This window comes from Schistocerca serialis, chromosome 4, assembly GCF_023864345.2.
Source record: "Schistocerca serialis cubense isolate TAMUIC-IGC-003099 chromosome 4, iqSchSeri2.2, whole genome shotgun sequence".
NCBI lineage: Eukaryota > Metazoa > Arthropoda > Insecta > Orthoptera > Acrididae > Schistocerca > Schistocerca serialis.
Genome location: NC_064641.1, coordinates 596,764,003 through 596,787,857, shown reverse-complemented (window position 1 = coordinate 596,787,857; position 23,855 = coordinate 596,764,003). Strand labels below are relative to the sequence as shown.

The 23,855-nt window shown below is 41.1% G+C and overlaps 1 protein-coding gene across 1 annotated transcript in view; it reads left to right on the top strand.

The window, feature by feature from the left end:
• LOC126475358 (jouberin-like) overlaps positions 1 to 23,855 on the top strand; it is a 270,176-nt gene that overhangs the window by 215,151 nt on the left and 31,170 nt on the right. Inside the window, exon 10 of the mRNA XM_050103172.1 lies at positions 11,104 to 11,265. Coding sequence (XP_049959129.1) covers positions 11,104 to 11,265 — 162 coding nt within the window. The remainder of the gene's footprint in view (positions 1 to 11,103; positions 11,266 to 23,855) is intronic.

Here is a 23,855-nt window from a genome sequence, read left to right as displayed (position 1 = left end):
TAGACCCCATGATGATGCCTTAAAGTGAAAAAAGGTGAATTGCATCTGGGAGAATGAAATACAGCACAGCAAGAGAAGGTATTTTTTATTAACAAAACAGAAAATAGTATGAGAGAGCTGAATAAAGCTTGAAATGGTCTCACAAGTTAGAAACTTTTCCTGGGAACTTTACATTTTTGGGTGTGTGGTGAAACTTCTTTTAGGAGTGTTCAGTAGTAATCCTCCAAAAGTTTTTTGACCACTTCCCTTATATCATCTTTCTTTGGCAGTGACATTTTGGTGAAATTGCTCAATATGTTTGTCACTCACATCTCCAAGATTAGGTGGGAAGAAATCCAATTGGGAATGAAGGAATTGTAATTTCAGAGATATGTTGCACCTAATAGCCTTGTAATAGTCCAACATGTGTTCTGTCAGTTCCCTGTAGTTGTCAAATATTAAGTTTTCCAAGAAAATGTACCACACATTGTTAAAAGAATGCCAAGCTGACTTCTTAGTATCTTTCAGCAACTGTTCTAAGGTAATATCTTTCATCAAGTCACAGATCTGAGGCCCAGGAAAAATTCCTTCATTAATTTTTTCAGTACTAATTGCAGGATATTTAGATTGTAAAAATTGAAAACCCTGGCTGTATTTGTCCATTGCTTACACAAAGTTCTTCAAAAGCCCAATTTCAGATGGAGTGGTGGTAAACAGCACACTTTCTGTTGACAAGGGGTTCATGCGACACATTTTTTTCACTTGGAATGAAAATTTCTCTCAGAGGCCTCTCTTTTATTACATAATGACCTTTTCTTGCTCTACTATCCCAGTGACACAAGAAACCAGTCTGCATCCCCAAAACTCTGAGATGACCACAGATTTTCCATTTGTAACTCAAATAGGCAGTATACATCTGGAATACATCATGTTCTAATAGATCCCCTGTAACTGAATGGAAAGGGCCTCTGGTATCAAAGGTATCTTGTTTCCTTTATATAAGAGAACAGCTTTGAGACTACACTTTGAAAAATCTATAAATAGGTGCTATCCTTGTGGATTGTGAATCATTCCAAATTTTGTAGGCAGCCCATTTATGTCATTACATTAGACCAAACTCTCTGTCACTGAGAAAAAGTGGAAAGCTGAAGCTTTTGTTTATGAATGTAATGCTAGTGATTGGTTGTAACAGGATCTTTTCTTGAAGACAAGACCCAAGTGATTCTGCTTGCCTCTTTGAAAGAATTTGAAATCTTACAAGATTGTTCAGTTCTGTGACAATGACTGCATTTGTAGCTGTGCTGCAGATGGCATGTGCTCAGGATCTTCATAAGCTTGTGGTTTCCCACTATTATCATCTGTTTCATCTTTCAGTGTCCATTCTGTTGGTGGTTTTAGAACTGGGAGAGAATCAGGATGTGGAACAGAGTGAACTGCAGATTCCAAATGTGGGTAAGAAACTGTGTGTTTTGCTTTACTTGAGGTTCCTTTTTATTTTCGTTAAAAAAAGCACCAGTCTGTGATTGACAGGTTCCCTCCATAACTGTGGAATGGTAAATGGCACAGTTGGGTGGACTGCATCAGTGTGAGCAACAGTTCTGTGGTGCCCAACATTTACTCTCATCTACATCTGATTCAAAATACAACTTATATACCTTTTTGGTACTTAGTGAAATGGAATGTTTTTGAAACTTAGTTGTACACTCACCACACACATAACAGAAAAGATTTGGTGAATTAAAACACTTCCTAGACATCACTGAGCATAAGGAACATGTGAACACACAAAAACCATATTCTTCATGTTAGCAGATGTACACATATCAAGGATTGATGCTGTGTGATCTCATAGTGAGATAAGTGATGGTCGATAGTTGACTGACTGATGCAACTACAACTTTCCTTTACCTGCCCTAAGCGGCTATCTGTCCCTCCCCTCTCTATTCACACCACTAGAGAATAATATTCCTAAAATAACAGAATGTGGTAAGTGCCATGGTAATATAAATAATATAGCCAAGTGCAAATGAAATTGCATTTCCGTATACAATTTACCATTGTCATCAGGGCACTGAACTCCACAACAACCACATATTTTTATTCCATGGCAAATTTCATTATCACAGTGTGTAATGGTTACAGAGACTTTATAGTGTCTTCAGTTGTTAAGTGAAGAGTGTGTGATAGAATTACAAAACATGAGTAGCAAGTTAGCTTTAGTCCTCTGGATTATGCCACTAAATTGGAGTGTTATGATTCCCTGATTGTTTTGTTATTCATTGCTATGATGAATGCATTCCATACAAATCTTCTACTAGTTACATAATTATGTATTGGAACTGTACTGCTTTTAACCTCTGATTATCTACCATGAATGGAACATATGTTTTGCTAAGCAGCCTACTTTTCTTATTTACTATTTCTTATTTACTATTATTCAGCTGTGTGAATTAAAATGGCATGCAGTACACAGTTTAAATACTGATACTTAACTGTTGACTAGTTAATCTGTGAGGTACACACTTCCCTAGTTATTATTTTTGTTACCACTTTGTGACTTACTTTGTACAGCTATATTTGTGTTTCAACCAACATGACAGATAGCATGAGTCAAGTGGTGTTACTTATGTCAGTGGTAATAGCTGCTGGTACCATTGCAAATATCCCCTCTGCCATTGCCTTGAAAATTTTTGTGCTCAAATGCAGTATCAACTTCTAGTGTTATAGATAATGTATGTATACATGTCATAATCTAAGACACAAACAGCAGTATGGCCACAATGAACCAAAGTTTATTCTTCTTCCACATACACAAACATAGAAATAATCCAGATACTGATGCAATCAGTTGTTGACAATAAGTTAGAACATACCATGAGAGTGAGTGCTCGCTGCACTGTAGTTATGCGAAGCGGAGGGCTATTGTAGATGGCATGGTGGATGCTATGTCTTGTGCACAAGTCATGTGGCCCACTGCAGGCAGTCTCTGGTGGCCAGCTCATGCTGATGCTGTTGGCAGAATATTCAAAGTATAGCATGCAGGTGGCCTGATGCTGTGATACATAACCTACACTCCTGGAAATTGAAATAAGAACACCGTGAATTCATTGTCCCAGGAAGGGGAAATTTTATTGACACATTCCTGGGGTCAGATACATCACATGATCACACTGACAGAACCACAGGCACATAGACACAGGCAACAGAGCATGCACAATGTCGGCACTAGTGCAGTGTATATCCACCTTTCGCAGCAATGCAGGCTGCTATTCTCCCATGGAAACGATCGTAGAGATGCTGGATGTAGTCCTGTGGAACGGCTTGCCATGCCATTTCCACCTGGCGCCTCAGTTGGACCAGCGTTCGTGCTGGACGTGCAGACCGCGTGAGACGACGCTTCATCCAGTCCCAAACATGCTCAATGGGGGACAGATCCGGAGATCTTGCTGGCCAGGGTAGTTGACTTACACCTTCTAGAGCATGTTGGGTGGCACGGGATACATGCGGACGTGCATTGTCCTGTTGGAACAGCAAGTTCCCTTGCCGGTCTAGGAATGGTAGAGCAATGGGTTCGATGACGGTTTGGATGTACCGTGCACTATTCAGTGCCCCTCGACGATCACCAGTGGTGTACGGCCAGTGTAGGAGATCGCTCCCCACACCATGATGCCGGGTGTTGGCCCTGTGTGCCTCGGTCATATGCAGTCCTGATTGTGGTGCTCACCTGCACGGCGCCAAACACGCATACGACCATCATTGGCACCAAGGCAGAAGCGACTCTCATCGCTGAAGACGACACGTCTCCATTTGTCCCTCCATTCATGCCTGTCGCGACACCACTGGAGGCGGGCTGCATGATGTTGGGGCATGAGCGGAAGACGGCCTAACGGTGTGCGGGACCGTAGCCCAGCTTCATGGAGATGGTTGCGAATGGTCCTCGCCGATACCCCAGGAGCAACAGTGTCCCTAATTTGCTGGGAAGTGGCGGTGTGGTCCCCTACGGCACTGCATAGGATCCTACGGTCTTGGCGTGCATCCGTGCGTCGCTGCGGTCCGGTCCCAGGTCGACGGGCACGTGCACCTTCCGCCGACCACTGGCGACAACATCGATGTACTGTGGAGACCTCACGCCCCACGTGTTGAGCAATTCGGCGGTACGTCCACCCGGCCTCCCACATGCCCACTATACGCCCTCGCTCAAAGTCCGTCAGCTGCACATATGGTTCACGTCCACGCTGTCGCGGCATGCTACCAGTGTTAAAGACTGCGATGGAGCTCCGTATGCCACGGCAAACTGGCTGACACTGACTGCGGCGGTGCACAAATGCTGCGCAGCCAGCGCCATTCGACGGCCAACACCGCAGTTCCTGGTGTGTCCGCTGTGCCGTGCGTGTGATCATTGCTTGTACAGCCCTCTCGCAGTGTCCGGAGCAAGTATGGTGGGTCTGACACACCGGTGTCAATGTGTTCTTTTTTCCATTTCCAGGAGTGTAGTATTACGTACAGGATTATGGAACCCCTTGACCCTTGGCAAAAGGATGCTCTACCGATACAGGCACCAGGGCAACTGTTGAAATATGCATGGCCTCTGTGGCTGATGCTGCAAGTGATGACAGCAGTGGGGGAAGGAAACTCCAGGTTGGAACCAGTGAGTAGGGGCAGAAGTGGGGTGGCTGTGGACACATGTGGTGGCTGCTCCCCCATGAAATATGATAAGAGAGGACCATTGACAAGAGTGCTGGCTGCATTTTAACATCCAGAGGACCATTGACAAGAGTGCTGGCTGCATTTCAACATCCAGGTCCTCAATATTGTAGAAGCATGCCCGCAGTGAGGGCACTGGCTGCTCTGTCGGGGATGCCAGGTATGCTGATATGGAAGGACCTGTAGGCACCAACTCAGCTGACAGCGGAATCACCAGTGGCAGCAAAGCATTGCAGGAAGGTCTGGCAGGAGGTGGCTCATCCAAGTTCTGGAGGTTGTGGCATCCACAAGGAGGATGGATCCGCTCCCCACAGCAGAGACACCACATGCATGTCCCCAGCCCCTCACTGGTGAACACCATGCAGAAGTGGCAGCCTCGGCAGCTGTGGAACATGACCATTATCCACTTCTGTAGGGGGCCAACCACAAAGCCCAGACTGTGGAGAAAGGAGCAAACTACAACAAGGGCCCCAATGGTGTGTGTTCGTGGGGCAGCATGAGCAGAGGCAGGGGGTACGTGGCTGGCGACCATGGAGCATCTCAGCCGAACTCTGATCCCCCACCAATATTAACCTGTAGGAACTCAAGAAGTGTGTCAAGATGTCATCTGCAGATGAGTCCATTACATGTTTTTCCATTTGAACTTTGACTTTGAAGATGAGATGTTCCATCTCACTGTTAGATTGAGGGTGAAAAGAAGAAGCTGTCACATGGTGAATGCCTTGACAGGTACAGAAATGTGGAAGGTCTGAGACAAAAACTGTGGATTGTTTTCCATCACAAGCATATAAGGCAACCCTTCAATAGCAAAAATTATGGAGAATGCTTGAATCATAGCTATGGTTGACTTTGGACAGTGGGTAACATATGGAAATTTAGAGAGAGCATGGACAGCCACAACTAGTAAGAATGTAGGAATGGCCCCCTGGAATTAACAATGATGTATTGCCATGGAAGCCATAGTGTGGACCAGGAAGAGAGCATCAACCACAACACTGCCTGTATAGTAGCACACTGAGAGCAGGTTGCGACAAGATATACACTGTTTTGCCATTGATGCCAAGTCAAAACACATGCCGATTGGTCAGTAACTTGCTACGTGAGACATCCCAACGTCTTTGATGTAGGAGCTGAAGCATATCCCCCTGTAGGGCACCTTTCGTGTCACTGACGCTAACATGTGTAAGGCTTTGTTTTTTCTTGGCTTTCTTTTCAGATCTAGCAGTTGCTGTGTCAGTTAGCGTTGTTCCAGGAACCTGCATCTCTTTTTAGAATAAAAGACAAAGGTCCTGAGTTTGTGTCTCAGCCCAGCACACAATTTTAATCTGCCAGGAGTTTCTTATCAACCCACACTCCACTGCATAGTGAAAATTTCATTTTGGAAACATCCCCAAGGCTGTGGCTAACCCATGTCTCTGAAATACCCTTTCTTCCAGGAGTGCTGGTTCTGCAAGGTTTGTAAAAGAAGTTCTGTGAAGTTTGGAAAGTTGGGTAGCTCAATCAGTAGAGCATGTGCCCATGGAAGGAAAAAGTACGGAGCTCATGTCTTGGTCAGGCACACAGTGTTAATCTGTCAGGGATTTTCATATCAGTGCACACACTGCTGCAGAGTGAAAATTCCATTCTGCAAACATTCCCCAGGCTGTGGCTAAGCCATGTCTCTGCAATATCCTTCCTTCCTGGAGTACTGGTTCTACAGGATTCACAGATGAGATTCTGTGTAGTTTGGAAGGTAGGAGATGATGTACTAGCAGAATTGAAGCTGTGAGGACAGGTCATGTTTCATGCTTGGGTAGCTCAATCAGTGGAGCACTTTCCCCCAAAAGGCAAAGGTTCAGAGTTCGAGTCTCAGTCCAGCACACATTTTTAATCTGCCAGGAAGTTTCACATCACTTCCATTTGATGAAATGCGTGGTCTACAGTTCCTCAAAGTTTAGTGACTTAAAAGTAGCATATTCCAATTTTGGGGCAATTTACATCTCCCACTATGTATAAAGATCTGGTTTATTCCTTGACTTTTTTGATAGTTGATGATACTGACACCACAAATTTGTTTGGTCTGGATGCTTTCAATGCTTTGATTTTTCTGCTTTAGGTACAGTGGATGTCATTTCCAAGTGAGTCCCTTACCAGCAGTTAGATTCTCTGAACCCTAAGTTCTTGTCTCTCTTCTCAGATGGGTTAGGTTGTGCCACAAATTTTGTGGTCCTCGTTACTCTGATTACAGTGCAGCTCTGTTTTTTCCATGTGCCCCATATTCCAGTGGCTTTGTGTGATCAAGTGAAAGCAGAATTGGACAGGCTGGTGTCATTAGGGGTCATACAATCTATGACACCAGATTTGGACAGTCTGGTGTCATTGGGGGTCATACAATCTTTTACATCATATCTAACCCTCGTGATAGTAAACGAATCAACTGGTCAGATTTACATTTATGGCAACTTTAAAGTTTCATTTAATGCTCAATCTATTATTCACACCTACCCTTTGCCCTGTCCAGATGAATTATTGGCTTGGTAAAAAGACTGTGGGTGCATTGGTGGAATAGAAGTCTGTGTAATGCTAGAGTGGGAACAGGGAAAGGGATGGGTGAGTGAAGGACAGTGACTAACGAAGGTTGAGACCAGGATGGTTATGGGAATTTAGGATATATTACAGGAAGAGTTACCACCTGTGCAATTCAGAAAAGCTGGTATTGGTAGGAAGGATACAGATGGCACTGGCTGTGAAGCAATCTTTGAAAAGAAGAACATTGTGTTGGGCAGTGTGCTCAATAACTGGGTGGTCTAGCTGTTTCTCGGGAACAGGTTGTTGGTGGCCATTCATGCGGACACAAACCTTATTGGTTGTCATGCCCATATAGAATGCAGCACAGTGATTGCAGCTTAGCTTGTAGATCACATGACTGTTTTCACAGATAGCCCTGCCTTTGATAGGATAGGTGATGCTTGTGACAGGACTGGAGTAGATGGTGGAGAGAATATGTATGAGATAGGTTGTACATCTATGTCTACTACAGGGTTATGATCCATGAGCAAAGGGTTAGGAGGAGGGCTTTTGCAGGAATGGACGATGATATTGTTTGGATTTGGTGGGTGGCAGAATACCACTATGGGAGGGATGGGAAGAATAGTGGGTAGGACTTCCTCCTTTCAGGGCATGATGAGAGGTAGTCGACACCCTGGTGGATAATGTCATTCAGTTGCTCCAGTACTGTGTGGTACTGAATCATGAGGGGAATGTTCCTCTGTGACTGGACAGTAGGACTTTGGGGGGGGGGGGGGGGGCGTGACTGAAGAGATAAGGCATCGAAGTTCTGTTGCTGTACATGTTTGGGAGGGTAATTACCATCTGTGGAGACTCAGTACAGTGGTGGGTCATGAGTATACATTCTGTGTGTTCACAAATTTTTAGGTTCAGATAAATTTGAGAGTGTGAAATTAATAGCATCTGCTGTATAACAGTTATGCTCATCAACAAATTTATGCAACTACAGCCACTGCCAATAGTAATACCAAAATTAATAATAATAATAATAATATGCATAACTTATCTGACAAAAGAAAGAATTGTTTTTGTGGAATTTTGTCGTTTTGTACATAATTAAGTACAGTTTAGTGGAGTAATGAAATAATGTATAAGCTTTTGCAACTCTCCATTTCACATTTTTGTGTAAATGGGAGTTTTCATGCTTTTCCATTTTTTCAGATAAATATACAAGATCCCTAAGAGATGTATTAGTTCAGAAATTTACTTCCATGCTGAAAATCGGACATTCTTATGCTGCATCCACACAACAACTTATTCTAACTGTACATTTCCTTGTTAAATGTTCACTTGTAGTCACGCTTATTTTATTTCATCACTCTCTCAATCAAAGGATCTGCTCTCGGAGGCCCTAGTTCCTTTGCAGCTAACTTTTGCTGGTAATTTGCTTTTCTGTTCCCAGAATGAGATTTTCACTCTGCAGTGGAGAGTGCTTTGATATGAAACTTCCTGGTAGATTAAAGCTGGACTGAGACTCAAACTTGGGAACTTTGCCTTTCACAGCAAGTGCTCTACCAACTGAGCTACCCAAGTGTGACATTCGCGACCCATCCTCACAGCTTTCCTGTTAACATTTAAAATAGATACAAGATAGTTCATGATTACATTGCACATGAAAGCCAATTCCTACCCAGTTAACAACCAGCTCCAAATACAAAGTACCATTTGTGGAAATGATTAAACTCAAGTAGTAATGTCTGCCAACATGGTATCTTGATTAGAATACATATGAGGTGCTGAGATCCATAAGGGCCTAAAGCACACCACTCTTGATCCCACATTTATGTGAATATCAGAGAAACCAGTGATACAGCTTTTTGTGGGTTTTCAAATATGCATTGTGGACCTACAGCACAGATAAACCTGACTCACCATAAGGTCAATAGATTTCAGAAGCATGAATAAATCCTACAAGCTCACAAGCGACTGTGACATGCTTTATGCCCTTATAATTCTCACAAGGGAAACTCCCCCCCCCCCCCCCTCCCGCCCCAGATTTAGTGGTAAGATGGCCCAGTGGATAGCCCATCAAAAACTGAACACAGGTCAAGCATGAAAACAGGAAGAAGGTGTGCTGAACTTGTTAAAAAAATAAATAAATGAAAATAAAAAATAAGCCCACATACAGAGGCATAGCATCATCATTAAGTGGTCACAGGGCTGTACTGTGAAGCAGATGATCCATGTTGAAAACTCTCTCATGCCATTTTTCCTTTTTTTTCACAACATTATGAACTATCCATCCAGTCATTGAAATTTTTGTTCTCTTTCTATAGTCTTGGCAGTAGTCATGCTATACATTGGTTTTAGAATATGAGTCATGTGGTAAGAATACGTTACTGTTGCAAGTAAATGTAATGAATAGTGAAAGCAGGTGAGATACCACATAGACATCACACAGAAATGAAAACAATAAATAAACAGGTGTGAACTACGTTGCAACAAAGGAATTCAAGAGTCAAAACTTCCAAAATGGAACAAAACTTCAAAAATGTTAAAAACATTGACAGAGTACGGAGGAACTGTGTGATTGTGAAACTGTTGCATTAATTTTTTGCAGCATATGTGACAAATTATTATGTTTTCACCATTTCCTTGGGAGTGATCACATTCACATTCATACAAACACCTAAATCGGGCAAGGAGGCTTATCTCTCTCACTCCAAGAGATTCCTGTCATATGACACACACAATGTCACTATTACTGTGTATAGCACACTAGATGTCTTTACTGGTGAAGGATTGGTTGACTTGTCACCTTGTCATCAAACGTTTGTGGTTCCCATTCAAAAACCACTTCCTTTGGCTGCTAATAAAGTAGCTGAGCAGAATGAACTGCCATTGTAGGTTCCTTCCTTACACCTTGCTGTTGCAAATGGACACAGACACAAATTTGAATACAGTGAACAGTGGAAAAAAAGTGGCATTCAGTAGGTCTGAACACAGCTCACCTGTGTGGCAATCCAACAGTGTGGCCACTTAACCATAATGCAATCAGTGTTACAGCTTGCTGTATGTTGCACTTCTTTTTCATGTGTCAGTTTTCCATTTTCTGAGGTCCGGCTTGTTATTCAGCAGTGAACCAGTTATTATATTAACTTGGTGTAGTTTACCCATCTTTAACCAGTACAGTGCGGCCCGATACCTGATTGTAATATCTATCAGGAAGATTCTGGAACAGCACACAGTGCTTCGACTGATGTCATGCCTAAAGCTCCAGATAGTCACAATAAGAGCTTCAATGTCCTTGCTTGACAACACATGGAACATATGAATTAATTGTTTTACCAAAATCTTTCTTCAGGTGTGATATCAGATGTTCCAGGGGCACCCGTACTCAGGGGCAAGGAAGGCTGTGGTCCCCAACCCTCCTCAAGCTCTCAGAGAAAGGAAAAAATATAATGTATAGCCATGTGTTTTTCTTTCAAGAAAACGACTGAAAAGTCAGTATTCTGTAGCTTTTTAATGGTGTCTGAACTGGTACATTTTTCATGGCTACTTACACGTCACCATTAGTCTTCCAAGATATTAAAAATACCCCATGCCCCAGGTCTCTTCCCCCCCCCCCCCCCCTTCCACCATTGCAAACTATCATATAGGTGTACATGTAAATAGATGGAATAGAAAATTAAAAAAGTTAATGATAGTTAAGTCTGGGTTATCAGCAGCTTCAAAGGACTATGACATGAAGTAAATGATTATACTTATTGAGAATTTGTAATAGGTGAAATTTTTGTATAGTGTACAAATGATTTTTGTTACTTTACTAATTATTTTTTGATATTTCATTCTTTTATATAACTGTACATTTTTAATTGGGATTTTTGTGTGCTTTCTCCTAAATTCTACATACTGTTGACCTGTTCTGTGCAGGAAAATTGAGCTGCATGAAACCCGCGGCATTACTATAAACTATTTAGTGCTCCACCCAGGAGGAAGACGCTTACTAGTGCATGCTAGAGACAGTTTGTTGCGAATGGTTGACCTTGCCACAGGATCATCCATTCAATGGTTTAGAGGTGCAGTCAACTATAGGTATGTATGCCAGTCTCATTGTTAGTTTCATTACAATAGAGTCAAGTAGATGTTATTACCTTGTAGCAGAGTTAAAGTTAGGATATAACACTAATTGATGTAATTATCATTAATTTGCAGTTGTAGGCAGCACATTTTGAAGTATGAATACAATGTTTTGTCAGTGATACAAAAACATCATTATGTTAAAGGGTAGTTGTGGATAGAATTAAGGTAGCAACTCAGTCTAATACTGAGTCATGGAGTGGTCAATAGGCACATAAAAAGAATGAAAACATTGCTAAACTTTTGGAGGATGTTCTTCTTCAGAGCTATATTCACCTATTGGCCACTCAATGCCTGAACTATATGGAGGTGTGTGGAGGATTGTTATCTTCTCTTCTTCCATTCCACAAATACATCAGACATCCTTAGGTTCTCTCTGGTAAAAACATGAAAAGTGCATTTAAATAAATAAATAAGAATGAATGAAGGATGGGGAAATGGCATGTTGCAACTTGGAGATAAGATTTCTGGGCACTTGTGGGGGTGGGGGAAAGAGGGGGAGGAGTTAATAGAAGATGTGATAGAAGGCAAGCAGGTGACCCTCAATGGAAGTAGCAAAATAAGGACTGAAAAGGGAACACTCACAGAACAGAGTGATTAAGAGGATGGGAGGAGGACAGGGAGATCACAGCTACAGTATGCATGGTATGGTAAATAACAAGTAACTGGAATAAAGTGAAATAGACTAATATAAGCTTAGGTCAACAGAACTCCAAGAAAAGAGGAAATACTGGAGAAACAGTTCTGACCTATCTAGTTCAGAGAGAGAGAGAGAGAGAGAGAGAGAGAGAGAGAGAGAGAGAGAGAGATGGTTAGAAAGCTAATTCCATCTCGGTGGTGTTAAATGTGTCTAGAAACCATACACCAATCACATATCGATGAGTTACTAGCTTTCATTACTTCAGTTTATTATTTCCATCCTGGGATTTCTGTTATTATAATAAAAGTGAGCTTCATTTTAAGGAACTATAAACATTTGTTTAATTTAAAGAACAAATTCACCTAACTTTAAAATATGTGAGCCACATTCAATCTTGAAAAGTGAAAGAAAGCATGGAAATAAAGTATAGATTTTTATGAGATGTTTAAACATTATATTCGTACTGTATTGATACAAATTACTGACAATGCAGTGTACAAATTACTGTGTAAATAAATAAAGGTAAAATGTCTACTCACTATCTTACAGCAGATCAGTGATCACAACCGTAACCTGAAAGATTTATTTTAAGAAAACAATTTTTCTTGGTGGGAAAATAGAGCCTGTGAATAATCTCATAGTTGGTGTGCAGAGTAGGAAGTTCAGCTCAGAAGCAAACTAAGAGATAACTCATTGTTAACAATCTGTTACCAGCTTGTATATCTTCGAGCATTTTTGACAATGCAGTCCATGTCTTATTTTAACTGTGTCAGTAGCTGGTCAGTCTTCAGTGTAGGTGGTTAACTGACATTTATCATTATCTGTGCTCATTTTTTTCCATAAAATGGCTAGCAATAGAAGGAAAGTGAATGATGTGGAACTTGAACAGCTAACTGGCATTAATGAATCGGAATGGGATGAGTTTATGGATGAATTGTTAGATGCTGGATTCTCTGTGAACCGTCTTCATTTGAGCATTCAAGTGAGGATTCATATGCAGATAACAGTGAATGCAATGAAGAAGATGAGCATGGCCGTGCAGGGTAGCCGCGTGGTCTAAGGCTCCTTGTCACAGTCCGTGCAGCTCCCCCCCGTCAGAGGTTTGAGTCCTCCCTCAGGCATGGGTGTGTGTGTTGTTCATAGCATGAGTTAGTTTAAGTTAGACTAAGTAGTGTGTAGGCTTAGGGACTGATGACCTCAGCAGTCTGGTCCCATAAGACCTTACCACAAATTTCCAAGACAAGCATGTTGGTCCCTTAGCAGGCACTATGAATAACAGTGATGAGTGAAGTGACATTCCTCAGGATCCACCAGTAATTTGTGTTCAGTGAGGATGTGGGATTGGAATTAGACTTTAAAAATTTTGGCATCATTGCACATGTTGATTTGCTGCCCCCCATCCTCCTCTTCCCCCTCTTGAAGTGTTTCTAATGTCATTACATTAACAAGCAAATCTGTATGCGAGCAAGGAAACAGAAAAAAGTGATTGGAGAAGATTATCCAGGCTCTTGAGATGGAGGGTACAAATGTTGTGGAAATGAACGTATTTCTTCTGTGGATGATGCTGCACATGGTGCCTTGTTGTTTTCCATCGACAGAACATTACTGGAGTACAAATCCTTCTTAAACTGTCACTTTCTAGAGATCTGTTAGAAGTAGGGACATATTTCAGCTTTTATTGAGAGATTCATATCTCAGATAAATTACTGCAATCCAATGACCAACTCTATAAAACTAGACCAGTTTTGGACCATTTCAGTAGCATCACGAGCAATAACTACTTTCCAGACAAGAATCTCTACATTGACAAATCAGTGGTTTTTGTGGCTCACTTTTCAGGCAGTATATCAAGAACAAGAAACGCAAGTATGGTGTAAAACTTAATGAAATCTGTGAATATAATGGTATGTTTCCCAAAATAAAAATCTACTGTGCCACATCACAAGAGGAGGCTAAGGTGTGTCATGCACCTGAAGTTGTTTCACTCCTGATGGAAGCTTTCTTGAACAAAAGATATATGCTTCATATGGACTATTTTTATAATTGTATATCACTTACTAAACTTTTCTCAGCTTACAAAATCTATGTGTGTGGAACATCACATAACAACAGAAAGAGAACCCAAATTCATTAGTTACTACAAAATTAAAGAAAGGTCAGATGGTGTGGCAAAGAAATGACAATGTTGTTGTTTGCGAGAGGAGGGGCAAAACAGAACTCCTGACTGGTTCTAATATGCACCATGCCAAAATGGTGGAAGTTTGCAATTGAAATGGCAAAGTTTCCTTGAAACCAAACATAGTCAGAAACTACAACAGTGTCATGCCAGGTGTTGATCAGTCAGATCAAATACAGTTGTATTATTAGATGGCTGAAGAAGCTTGCTCTACATGTAATGGAAATTTGTCTGCATGGGGTGCCTGTGTCAAGGGCATATAGCTACAGGTAACAAGTGCATAGTAGGCCACAATTTCTTAATTGGCTTCAAAACAATTACAGGGAAATATATTTTTGACTGGGCATTACAATGGGCATGGAGCTGTGGTGATGGCCCTGGAACCTTGGGTGTGGCAGCATTGTATGGTGATGCCATCATTCCCCACATTAGTTGGATAGCACAAGAGGCAGGTACAGTTATTTACCTGTGACACTCAAGTGCATGGGCTTAGAGGGAGCCTTGGGGAGATATTAAAAATGGCAAGGCCTTGGACACTGAGAGTAGCTTACAACTCAAGGTATAAACATTAAACTGCAATAACAGTGCGAACCAGCTGTCTACAGTAGAGAAATTATCAAACATTATAAATGTCATAGTTTGATATTAACTGAAATGATGCTAGAAGAGTGTAAATGGTAAATGATATTTTTTCCAAAGAAATAGAGGATCAACCCTCATGGTCAGCACCTAAAATCTTATTACAGTTAACCTCAATGTGAAAATTGTGTGCGTCACAAGTAAATACACTCTATTCTTCAAATAACTTCATGAAACTAATCTTATAATGTAAATTCAAATACACATATTCAAAACTAGTGTGATAAACCCGGGGTCTTAGTTACAGGACCTTTCTGGTCTACGTGTAAATAAACACAGGCAACAAGAATTCAAAGAAAAATTTGAGCTTCCACAAGATTAAACTAAAATATTTTGAGGCAGTAAAGGTTCTCAATAATTGTGAAACATATAGATGCAGATAATTGATGTTAAGAGTCATAAATGTCCCAAAGTGAGTGTAAAAATTACTGCTATGTGAGGATTGTTATTTCTCTAAGTTGTAACTAATTGCAACTATCTATTATTGCAACTATCAACTAGGGAAAAATTATGCCATGAAAATAAGTAAAATTGAAATATGTGATTACAGATAGTGAGAGAGTACTTATGATACATCTGTGGCTCATAGTAGTTTTCTTGTTGGGCTTACACACATTGCACATGCATTAGAATTGTGAAGGCACTCACAACTGTCATTTGTATTGAAAACTTGATCATTAACTTCTATGCACTTAAATTCATGCTATGACTAAGTTAAAGAGGCCACTGTTTCTGCTATCATGTCAACAGACAGTGCCAGAGATAATATGTACTTATTTTCTCATGTGCTTATGGAAGCATATAGGGATATAATCTTCAGTATCATGCTGCTGACCTTTGCACCAGCACCTTGTTGCCGCTCAATTGTTTGGTGCCTGTTTTCCCCTATGGCAAGCCTGAGCACCATCATTACAGTGTATGATGACATGACACTGAAGTTCTTTTTGCATTAATGATTGGTTATCTTGTGAGGTTCTGCAATAGAAAATACTGTTTTTGGATATGATATTTGGTAGGGCAGCAAACTGCTAACTTTGTTATCCTGTTACTGTGCCTCCTGTAACTTTTCTACTCAGTGCATTGTCATTTTTTGTGCAACTTGCCAGGTTTGTAATAGATGATAATTGTACTCACTTGGTAATGTTAGTGCCCGGTATACTACTTGGGGTCTTTTAAAAATTTTGGGATGCATAGTAAGGCAGCATGGTCAGTGATTACAATGAAATGTCTACCATAAAGAAAGTACATGAAATAATGTGCACTGAATACCCGAGATAGTAACTACTTCTTAGTAATACTGAAATTAATTCCACTTTGTTAGGCTGTGGTATTCAGAACTAATTGTTCCTGACTTACAACACAGCCTATGGCATAATCACTAGCACCATGTGACATAGTCAATGGTTTTTTAAAATCTGGATAAACTACTAGGGGAGATTTTATCAAAACATATTTACTTTGTTGCATTACCACATTACATTCAATGGTTGAAAGGTAGCCTCTTTTTGAGTAATCTAGTCAAGGGCTTCATAATGCTGATGTAACCTTGTATGAACCTGTGGTAATAATTGACAAGGCCCTGAAATGATTGTAGTTCTTTTATATTTTTCATGCAGGAAAGTCATCAGTGGCTTCACTGAAACATGGATCTGGTTTAATACTCACCCAACTCATAATGTGGTCCATGATTTACACACGAAACTTTGCAAAGAATACTTCTGTAGTTTTAAGCTCAAGTTAACACTTTGTGCATTTTCTTTAGATGTTTACAAAAAGTCATTGATATCATTGAGATGCACTAGACATATGGTGCATTTTGATCCCTATGATAATAAGTCTACAAACCACTGAAAATTAGTGGGTGCATTTATTAAACGTAAAGGCATTCTGTGGAATTCTTATAGCCCAGAAAGCATGATGAATGTATCCTTGGATCTATCCTGAGGAGCTAATGGTATTTGGTAATATTCTGACCTCATATACAGGGGGGGGGGGGGGGGGATTTTTGCAATTTACCAAGTGGTTGAGCATTTCATTGATACAAGGGAAAGGATATTTATCTGGGGTGATTATGCAGCTTACTGCTCACATATCTTCATGGAAGTAGTAAGTTTTTCTCTGTTGATGCACCTTTTAGGTATTATGATAATGTACATTGCTCATAGACGAGAGGAAGGCTTAGTTACTGTTGCATCTAACTGCTGTTAAATGCTTTTTTTCATAACTGACAGCAAATGATAGGGGGTGTGGTAAGTCTTTTGAGCTACTGGTCTTGTATCCTCAGTCTGAATTTCTACTTATATTAGATGTATTACCAGTAAATGTGGTCTTTCCTCAGACAGCTATACGAATTCCTCTGTTACTGGATACAACAGGTTCCAGTCTGATTCTGACAAATGCTTTAACTTCTCTCTCAGTTGGGCTTGTATATGTGGCATGATTATATATGTGTGCCAGTTCAACAACAGTTTGTGATTCTTCATGGACAGCTTTCCATGTCTACTAACACAACTGTGAGCCCTAAAAATTTCTTGAGACTCTATTTCTTGTATGCTGGCCAGTATTGTTCCATGTGGAATAACAACTTCTTGTGTTCCAAAGTTGCGTAAGCAGATATTTAAGTGGTGACAAAGGATGTTCTTACTTGTTTGAACCCGTATATTTTCTTTTCCCTTATCCTAGCGTTCACTTGGGCGATGGCATTTCTGCAACGCTGGTAGGCACAGCTGTGCATACAGGAGGTGCAGCACCAACTGCTGCTGCTACAGCAGCAGCAACAACAGGAGCAGATGCAGGTGCTGATAAACCAGAATGTGGAATTGATTCACACCCTTGCCTCACTGGTGGGGGGGGGGGGGGGGGTGTTCGATGGTACCATTTTCCAGTTTTGTTGAGTTGACAGAAAGGAGGGAGAGTTACCGGTGTTGGTTCTTGCTGCACTGCCAGGTAAGGCACATTTCATTACAGTTGATAAGGCTACCTTATTGCTATACAGCTCAGGTTTATACAAAATGGTCCAAAATTTGTAGTTCTCCACTGAGCCTGAACACTTCCATTTGCTGATGGTTGTAGTTGCTTACGCAGTATTTTGGACATCAAACCCATGTTGTGGTAGCACAGTTGCAGTTTAACCAGCACAATGCCCTGGCCAGTTGTATGTGACCTGGACTGCCAATTTGCAGGGCCTCTCACACAATTGTTGTTTTGAAAGAAGTGTCCTCTGTCTTATGCAGACTCGCTAATTTGGGGATGTGATTGTAAGTCAGCTTCGAATCATGAGGTTCAGACTAGGACATTGGCCTTGCCCAACCCTTTTTTAGCCAATGTTGCCCAAATTGCAGAATCACATGAGCTTACAGTGGCGGGAAAGGACACACCTTCTGATAGCTGACAGATGGCTCAATTGGATGAGCCCTGTGGGATACCACAGATGGCCTTGCCTCCTGCTGAGATGCCATTTGTTGGTGCTGTTGATTCCAGTGCAAGGGCATTGCAGTGCTGCCTATCCTCTCCTATGCTGAGCTCAGGGGGTTCATCATACTCACAGCATCGTAATTACCACCAGCGGCATTTTTTGGGTCTTCATCATTGTTCTCCTTCTGCTAATTAGGTGAGCCAGTGGTTCTGTCCTGACTGTCATTTGTTGCATGTTCACCGTGACTGCCCACTCATGGAGGCCATGTGTGAGGTGTGCTGGAGGATAGGTGATTTGGCAACATTTTGTGACAGTCATTAGGCTATAAGTCAGTCATCAGACACCCTGGTGTTTTCACTGGACTCAGGTACTGCTTCTGATGCCATGCATGAGTCACTGTGGTGCATTTTGCTGACATTGGTAAGGGAAGGGTGAAGGTCAGCCTAATTAATTTAGATAGGTACAGGCTCTTGGGGTACTTGCAGTTGCAGCAGCAGCAGCCATCCCATTGGGTTGTGTCATATAATAAACAGTCCTGTCAGACTTTTCACAGAAGGCACATGAAGTGATGACCACAACAGCCACTGACCTGCTTTTCTGGAATATTATTTCAGTAGTCCAGTTGAGTTGGGCGGAGCACATCTGGTTTGGGCACGAATTTTTCCTCCTACATAATCAGCTCAATATTGTGAATAGGGTTCTCACACTTGCAACGGAGGAGCAAAGCTGTTCTGTGGTCATTCTCCCCACTCTCTCTCCACCCCTCCAACTCCAGCATAACATCCAGGTATACTTCAGTTGCTGCATGTGTTGCACTGGGGTGCAATACATATGAAAGCACTGTTAAGGCTACTGACAGTGATCGATCACAAAAATGTCACTGAACATCTGGTGCATACTTGTGTGGCTTGTGCACAGAACCAGTCTCCACCGCCATGCCAGTTCTCTCTTTGGCCAGTCTTGGAACACCTTTGGGACATGTGGTCTCAGTCTGACTCGCTGCTTTTGGGTAGCATGTGGCTGTTGGTGTTCGATGCATGCCCAGTTTCCCATATGTAGCTAAGCTGTTCTCCACATCAACAACTGCCACAGTTCACATGCTGTCATTTGTTTTTGCCATTGAGGGATCTGTCACAACTTTGGTATTTCCAAATTTGATTTTGTATTTCCAGCCCTGTACTTACCTGACCCAGAAGTCCTGTTCATCTTGCCAATGAACTATTACATCTAACTCCAACTTATCTAATTCCCTTTTTAAAGTTTCTAACCTATTTTCCTGAATAAGGGATCTAATATTCCACTCTATGGTCTGTACAATGCCAGTTTTGTTTTTCCTGATTATATCCTCCTGAGTTGTCCCTGCCCAGAGAAGTGGGGGCCTATTTTACCCAAGATGATGCCATGCAATAGAGCAGGAACCATAATGGAAGTAGTTTCCCCTTGCCCTCAGCCATTTAGAGTACCAGTATAGCAAGACCATGATGGTTGATGTTTTGACACCAGACCAGTCAATCATCCAGACTGTTGCCCCTGCAAGTACTGAAAAGGCTGCTGCTCCTCTTCAGGTACCTCTCAACAAATACCCATCTATTGTGGTTACACCTACAGCATGGCTGTCTGTATTGTTGAGGCATGCAAGGCACCCCCCCCCCCCCCATCCCCCCATGGCAGGGTCCATGGTTGCCAGACAAAAATAAAGTAGCAGAAGTCATTAAAAATTTCAAAAAGCTAGTGGAAAAAACAAACTGTTTGTAAAAAAAAACCCTTCTTAAAGAATGAGGGATACTTCACCAAACAGCATTACCCTACACACTGGAACAAAACAGAACAGCAGAAAGGTATAAAAGAACGTTAGTAGAAAAAGGCAGATACTTATTATTTGACAGAGGCTTACCAAAGCATATTGGGGGTAAACAGTTGGAACAGTTGCTTACCTTATTAATAGATTACCTACAAAATCTTTAAAAGACATGACATCAGAATAAGCATTTACCAGAATAAACAAGCCTTTGGCATTTAAGAATATTTGGCAGCAAGCTCTTCATAAATCTACTTAAAGCAAGCAGAGGTAAATGAGATAAGAAGAACATAGAATGCATGCTGGTAGGGCATTGTGAAGAGAGCAATGCATATTGGCTGTCAAAGCTCAACCATTGAAAATTAATAAAATTGAGGGATATGAAATTTAAAGAAAATACTGTTTGTAAGAATTATGATATGATAATGCCTACAGAGCCTGAGGCAATGGAAATTATTCCCAGAATTAATCAAGGTGAATGAAAACAGTTGAATCTGAGACTTTTACTGATGAGAACAGTGATGCCTCAAGTTGTATTTTACCCATCAAAGCAGATGAGATTCAAATTAATCAGATGCAAATAAAAATTCTGCGTTCTCTGAGCCAAGTCAACTACTCATAAGAGCACCAAGAATCCCTAAACAAATAAAGATGAATCACTGCCTGACATATTACATTACAAACTCAGAGAATTCAGTTATGTCATCATTAGAAGAAGTTTTCCAAAGTAAACAGCTATGAAATTGGCTTCAGGCAATTAAAGATGACCTGCTGTCACATGCTGAAAATCAGATTGGGTAAGGGCAATTTTACCCTTAGATATAAAGCCAGTAAACACCAAATGGATTTTACAGATTGAAATGAATCTCCAAGGGCACATTTTTTATATACAAAGCCTGGCTAGTTGTTAAAGGGTGCACATAATAAAAAAAAGGGTTTAAACTGTGAAGAGACATATGTCTCAGGAATCTGCTATAATTTGTCATCTATTTGGTTTGGGTGTTAAACATGATGTAATACAAATGACTTAGACATTGTTACAGCATTCCTACAAGACAATTTGAAAGAGGAGACTTGTGTCAAAATCCCAGAGACTGGTTTTAACACTAGAACTGTTCAGGACAAAGGTATATGTGTATGTAGGTGTAGATGTAGACCATGAGGCTTAAGAAAGTAGTTTATGGATTAAAATGAGGTAGCCACAACCAGACCATTAAGCTAAATGCTGCACTCTTAAAAACATGAACTTGACAAGAATACAGCTGATCCATGAATTTATCAGAAGAGTAATGGAAATAACATATTACTTGTTGCAGTTTATGTTGATGAAATGTTATTTTTCAGTGATAACTCACAAGAAAAAATCTTTGAATAGAAACCCTGAGAGTAATTTAAATTGAAAGACCTATAGGAATTGCATTTTGACTGGGCATCAGAGATTGCACAAGTGAACTATTACAGATGGATCAATTACATTATACAGAACAAATATTAAATAAATACAACATGTAGAATTGCAATCCAGTGTTGATAATTTTGGACAAAAATCAAATAATTACATACACTATGAACTGCAAGACAGATGAAGAGAGAAAAGCTATGAGAAATGTTCCCTACAGAGAAGCTATAGGCTGTTTGATGCATGCGTAACTGCAAAGCAGACCTTACCTCACATACTCAGTCAGTTATAAGCTGCCTTAAAGGAATTACAGACATTGGATCTGAGAGGACATTGATTTAAATCAATGGAGAAAGTTAAAAATTTGTGCTGGACCAGGATTAGAACTCAGGTCTCCTGCTTACTAAACAGGTGCTCTGACCACTGAGACATCCAGACACAGAGGTCATCAAAAGTGCATGGACTGCCCTAGCCCACCTCCAATTCGACTCAAATTCTCACCTTATCCACACAGTACTACTGTAATGACCCTTGCCTGCTGTCCTAATTACTCATGGCATTTTGCCAATTCCCATAAGAGTACAAACCTTGTGTGCATCCACTCTGAAGAGATCATTGGCCATCCTCACCTTAATTATAATTATCTGTAGCTGCTGGATCTAAATGGTATCTGTTCTTTCATATGTGTCTGAAAGAACTGACACCACAAATATATAATTAAGGTGAGGATGGCCAATGGTCTCTTTGGTGCAGATGCACACCAGGCTTGAACTCTTACGGGAATTGGCAAAATGCTGTGAGTAGTAGGATAATGGGCAAGAGGCACTACATTAGTAGTGTGTGAATAAGTTGAGAACTTGGGTCTGATGGTAGGCTTGCTAGGATCATCTGTGTGGTTGCAATGACTACTGTATTTGGATGGCTCAGTGGTCAGAGGATCTGCCTAGTAATCAGAAGGTGCAGGTTTGAATCAAGGTCTGGCTCAAATTTTCAACTTTCTCCATTGATTTAAATCGATGCCCACTCACAGCCAATGTCTATTATACCTTTGCGTCTTAATTCGTAGTGGTTGCTGGATACATATAAGTTGCTTTGACCGTGATACAGGCATGCCTCACTGGCAGGCAGTTAGAAGTAGCAAGAGATACTTAAATGGAGTAAAGGATTTGTAGCTGTTATTTTCTAGCATGAGAACCCGAAGGTCACAGGATGTAATGAAGCAGACTGGGAACAAGCAAAGATGACAGCAAGTCAGCCACTGGTTTTCTGTTTGAATCACAAGGAGCTGTATTTTCTGAAGCAGAAAGAAACAACCCACAGTAGTTTCATCAACTACTGAAGTTGAATGTATGGCCTGGCCTCAACTGTCGAGAGGCACTCTGGCTACAGAGGTTATAAATTGAAATATCTCCTTGACCTGAAAATGACCCTATGAAACTTGATTGCTATAACGAAGGTGTGACTGACTCATCCAAAACAAGTGGCAACAGTGGAAGAACAAATGATAGTGACGTCAGCCATCATTTTATTAAAGAAAAGATAGACTCAGCTCAAGTTATAGTCAAATGAATCTTGAGACCCCACAAGAAAAAGTCCAGTGGGATGAAGTCAGATGACCAATATGACCAAGTTACAGGGCCATGTTAACTAGTCCGTGATATCCAAATATTTGTCTGACCTGGGTTCTGGCAGCTATACTGAAGTGTGTGGATTCCCTCTCATGCTGGACCCACATAAATTCATGGACTGCAACTGCTCCAGTAATTCTGGCAGCATTCTCAAGTGAGCATTGCATAACTATCATGTGTGAGTCCATGAGGAAGCATGGAAACACGGAGGGCCAATTAAGTAATCATGTACCATGCTAGCCCATAAATATATGGTAAAATTTTTGGGTAATCTGAGAAATCTCTTTGATCTGAATATGACAGTTGTGAGTGCTGGACATGCCCTCATTGTTAAAGGGAGCCTCATCTATGAACAAAACATATGCATTGTTATATGGCTGCAAAAACCACTGCACGAACTCCACATGCAGAGCAAAATCATGGGCCATTAGTACCTGCACCTTCTGAAAATGGAATGGATGCCTTCTTTCCTCATGCTTCCCTCCATTCACCTATGAGGTTGCTTTGCAGTGCATGTGCCACAGTGCAAGTGCTTGAACCTCTCTTAGACATCCTTTTCAAATTTGAACTTTCATATGCGTGGTATATGTCCTCTGCCATTGTGATGTCCTTTGAAACCACCCATTTCACCCAGACACTGATGAATAGCTGGAACTATAGAATGGTGTGGCTGATGCCTATTTGGATGACTTTGCCGATAGACATATAAGCTGCCTGCCCATTTCCTTTCACCTCACCATAAAAGAAACGAATATTTCTATGCTAAGACCAAGTGAAGTTCTCCACAAAGCGACACAACACCACAAGGCAAATTATGAATGAGCACTGTGTTTCTACCACATATGTTAGT